The 4,333-nt window shown below is 65.9% G+C and overlaps 1 protein-coding gene across 1 annotated transcript; it reads left to right on the plus strand.

Moving 5' to 3' along the window:
• Nucleotides 1-2,778: 2,778 nt before the first annotated feature.
• On the plus strand, nucleotides 2,779-3,932 carry LOC116834013 (deoxyribonuclease-2-alpha-like; the record flags this gene model as incomplete). Its single annotated transcript, XM_032795829.2, has 3 exons — nucleotides 2,779-2,902; nucleotides 3,208-3,369; nucleotides 3,735-3,932. Coding segments are annotated over exons 1-3 (436 nt in total), but the record flags the coding sequence as incomplete, so codon positions are not given.
• Between the last annotated feature and the right edge of the window lie 401 nt (nucleotides 3,933-4,333).

Genomic DNA, 4,333 nt, shown 5'->3' on the forward strand with positions numbered 1-4,333 from the left:
GGCCAGCGGTCCCTGGATAAACAGGCACTGGGACCCACCCCAGAGATGGCTGCATCTCAGCGCTGGGCCAGGGGTCCCTGGATAAACAGCCTCCCTGCCACACCCCAGAGGTGGCTGCACCCAGCGCCGGGCCAGGGGTCCCTGTGTAAACAGCCCCTGGGACCCAGCCCAGAGGGGCTGCACCCAGTGACGGGCCAGGGGTCCCTGGATAAACAGCCCCCGGGACCCACCCCAGAGGGGGCTGCACCCAGCACCGGGCCAGGGGTCCCTGTGTAAACAGCCCCCCTGACCCCACCCCAGCGGTGGCTGCACCTAGCACTGGGGCAGGGGTCCCTGTGTAAACAGCCCCCAGGACCCACCCCAGAGGTGGCTGCACCCAGCGCTGGACCAGGGGTCCCTGTGTAAACAGCCCCCGGGACCCACCCCAGAGGTGGCTGCACCTAGCACTGGGTCAGGGGTCCCTGGATAAACAGCCTCCCTGCCACACCCCAGAGGTGGCTGCATCTCAGCACCGGGCCAGGGGTCAGGCCACTGCAAGGTATCTGCTGGGTTCAGCCCACAGGCACCCCAGAATTCAGCCCCACAGCGACAAGGGCTCTATGTGGTTATGTGGGGTCAGCGCAAGGGGAAGGGGCTGGCTTGGCAGCCCCCAGAAACTGGCTCTGCAAAGCCCCAGAGAGGGGGAACGCAGGCAGCAGCAGGGAGAGATGCCCCCCCAAGTCTTCTGCTGGGGAAGGACCCCACTTGGGGGGACAGAGCCCTGGTGCTGTGGCTGGTTCAGCTCCGCAGAATTTTGGTGAAGCAGAGCTGGGTGGGGATGGTCCAAACATAGAATTGGGAGCAAGGACTCCTGGGTTCTATCCCCAGCTCTGGACGGGGAGGGGAGTAGGGGCTAGTGGTTAGAACAGGGGGTTGGGAGCCAGGACTCCTGGGGGTCTATCCCCAGCTCTGGGTGGGGAGGGGTGTAGGGGCTAGTGGTTAGAACAGGGGGTTGGGAGCCAGGACTCCTGGGTTCTATCCCCAGTTCTGGGTGGGGTGTAGGGGCTAGTGCCCCTGCTAGGAGAGATGCGTCTGCTCTGTCTTGTGACCCCGACTTGCCTGCACTTGCTCTCTTGTGGCGTCTGCACCGGGGCTCCCCAGCCGTTCGCTCATGCGTTTCACAGCAGCTTCAGCAGGGGAGGCTGGGGAGGGAGCCGGCTCTGCAGATGAGCCCCCCACGCTGCCCCCTAAAGGGGAAACCCTCTAAAGCAAAGGGGGGCAAGCTGGGATCCGCCAGCCAGTGCTAGAGATGCCGGCCAGCTCTGGGTGGGACACAGCTCCCAAATAAACAGCCCCCCTTGCCAGTGCTGAAGATGCAGCTAACTCTGGGCGGGCGCAGAAGGAAACCACCGCATTAGCTGAATGCCAGGCCCTACCTGGGGTCTGTTTGCTTTGTCCGTTCCCCTCCCCTGAGCCCGGCACTAGGCAGCCGGAATGAGAGGAATGGTTTGAGGAAGTCGGGCTGGGACGGAGCGTGTGTGCTGAGAACAGGCCCCCCCGTTGGTTTCTGATACCGGCCCCAGAGTGCCTCGTCCCCGCGAAGGACGTCGGCCCCACCGAGGGCCCCCGCAGACAAGCCACCCAAAGGTCTAGGGGGGGCTAAAGAGCCTCGGCCTGAGCTCCCCACTGATTCTAGACCACCTCCAGTTTGGGAGCCCCCTTCCCGGGGCCGCAGTCACAGACGAGTCGGGCACCCCCGGCTCGCCAGACATCAGTGGACAGGAGGAGCAGCTGGTGCATAGAACCCAGGAGTCCTGGCTCCCAGCCCCGCCCCCATCTCTCAACCCCACCAGATCCTTCCAGCCCCAGGAGTCCTGGCTCCCAACCTTCCCGTCTAACCACTAGCCCTCCCACCCCTCCGAGAGACCCACATTGTTCTGGCTCCCAGCCTCTGCCCGCTTTGACCCACTAGCCCCCCATCCCCCCCTGCCTCCTGACACCCCTGGGTTTTGGGAAGCGATAGTTGTTTTTGTAGGGCCTACACACGTGTGTGACTTCCATGCGGCTCCCGGTGTGCGTTGCAGGGCTGTTCCCATCAGATCCTGCTTGGTGTCCCCCCACCTCCCCAGGATGCTGCCCTCTCCTCCTGCTGTGGCCCCCCCTGCCCCTGCCTCGTGTGGCTGCAGGGGCATCTCCTGCTATGACGATGCCGGGGCAGCCCGTGGACTGGTGAGTTCCCCCCCTTCCCCTCCCCATAAACGGACCCTGGGAGCACATCCCCACGGCTGCTGTGGGCACCTGTAGCCGGGATAACCCCCTGCTCCTGGCATCTGGGGGAGGCGCCGGGGCTCCCCCACAGGCAGGGGTCTGGCCAAAGAGGGGTTTTTTTAACAGGGGTTCCTCCCCCCGCCCCAGGTTTCTCTGGTCCTACAAGCGCCTCGGCCCCGGCACAGCCCCCCGGGCCGGGGGCATGCGCTACATGTACCTAAGTATTGCCCGCTCTGCCGCGGCTGGGTGCCCGGCCGGCCCTCATGAACAGCACCCATAGCGCTGTGGGCAGGCCCTGCTGCAGCTCTACCAAGGGGCAAAAAACAGGCGGGTTTTGATGGTCGGGGGGGGGAGGGGGGGCAACTGGAGCCGGGCTTGCTGGGAGAAGTAGCTGGGACAGGAAAGGGGGCCAGTGGGGGTACGGGCAGGAGAGGGGGCTATGGCTCTGGGGGAGGGCAGATGGGGGGATCCTAGGGGAAGGGGCAAGGGGAGGGGCGAGGGGGGACTCGGGTAGAGGGGGGGCACTGGGGCAGGGTCTCCCAGCACTCAGCCCCCCCGGTTCTGTTGCAGACGGAAGACATGGCCTATATCCTGTACAACGACCAGCCCCCAAAGAACGTCACCTCCTCCACCAGCGCCCGGGGGCACACGAAGGGTAACCCCCCCGCGGCACGGCCAGCCTGAGCCCAGAGAGGCACCAGGCAGCACCTGCCCCGAAGGAGGGAGAGAAACGTGGGACTGACCCAGACAGCGACCCTGGCTCTGGGAGGGGAGTGGGGTCTGGTGGTTAGAGCAGCGAGGGGCGGAGCTCAGAGCCAGGACTCCTGGGTTCTTTCCCCAGTGCCAGGTGGGGAGTGGGGACTGGTGGTTAGAGTGTGGGGGGCGGGGGGCTGGGAGCCAGGACTCCTGGGTTCTCTCCAGCCATTTGAACTTTGACTCTCCTTCCTTGTGTCCCCCCAGGCGTGGTCCTGCTGGACAGAGCCCAGGGCTTCTGGCTGCTGCACAGCACCCCCCACTACCCGCCCCCCACGCCAGAGACCTACGCCTGGCCCCACAGCGGCCTGCACAACGGCCAGTCCTTCCTGTGCGTCACCTTCCCCTACGCCCAGTTCAAGGAGATTGGTAGGTGCTTTATCTGCCCGGACGCCTGGGGACGGGAGGGGAGTGGGGTCTAGTGGCTATAGCTGGGGGTGGGGGGAGCCAGGACTCCTGGGTTCTCTCCCAGCTCTGACAGCTCTGGGGACTGATTCTGTGTCTACCTGAGTGAGGGTGCAGCCTGGTTGTGGCAGAGTGACCCCCCCAGCAGTGTGCCACCCCCTGCCCCCCATGGCTCAGTGGGGCTCAGTCTCCGTGGCCTGTTGCTGGGACAGCATCTGTGATGGAGACATCTGGGGTTGAGCCCTGGCAAACTCGTATCACTCGGGGGGGGGCTGGGGGTCTCGTCCCACTGCCCCCACCCTCCTCTGCCCTCCCCCAACTGGCTCTAGGCACCCAGCTGCGGTTCAGCGACCCCGAGGTGTTCGACGCCCGGGTGCAGGGGCCCTTCGCCCAGGACCTGCCCGACCTGCGCCAGGCCTCCGAGATGCAGCCCGTGCGGGAGCCCCCCTGGAACCGCAGCGTGGCCCTGACCTCGCTGGGGGGGCGCCGCTTCCTGAGCCTGGCCAAGTTCCGGCTCTTCCACGATGGTGAGGACGGGCAGGGGGCGGGGGGGATCTGGGGCCTGGCAGGTCCCAGGCCCACACTCCTGCATGGGGGGGGAGCTGATAAGCCCCAACGCGAGCCCCCCTCATTGGCCTTATAACCACCCCAAGTGGTGCCAACCCCCAACACTTCGGCCTCCCCAGATCTCTACCTCCAGCCTTCTATCCTCCCTCTGCTGTGTCCCCCGCCCGATCAGCCCCACAGAGCCTCTGACCCCCGCCATTCCCCCTCCCTCCAGCTCACTAACCCCCCTGTTCTCTGCCCCACAGATCTGTACTCCGGCCAGCTCCCCCTGAGGTCTCCCCCCCACCCCTGGATCAGCCCCACAGTGCCTCTGAGTGACCCCCCATGGGGCATTTCCCCTCCCTCCAGCTCGCTAACCCCC

Source organism: Chelonoidis abingdonii, unplaced genomic scaffold (assembly GCF_003597395.2).
Source record: "Chelonoidis abingdonii isolate Lonesome George unplaced genomic scaffold, CheloAbing_2.0 scaffold0773, whole genome shotgun sequence".
NCBI lineage: Eukaryota > Metazoa > Chordata > Testudines > Testudinidae > Chelonoidis > Chelonoidis abingdonii.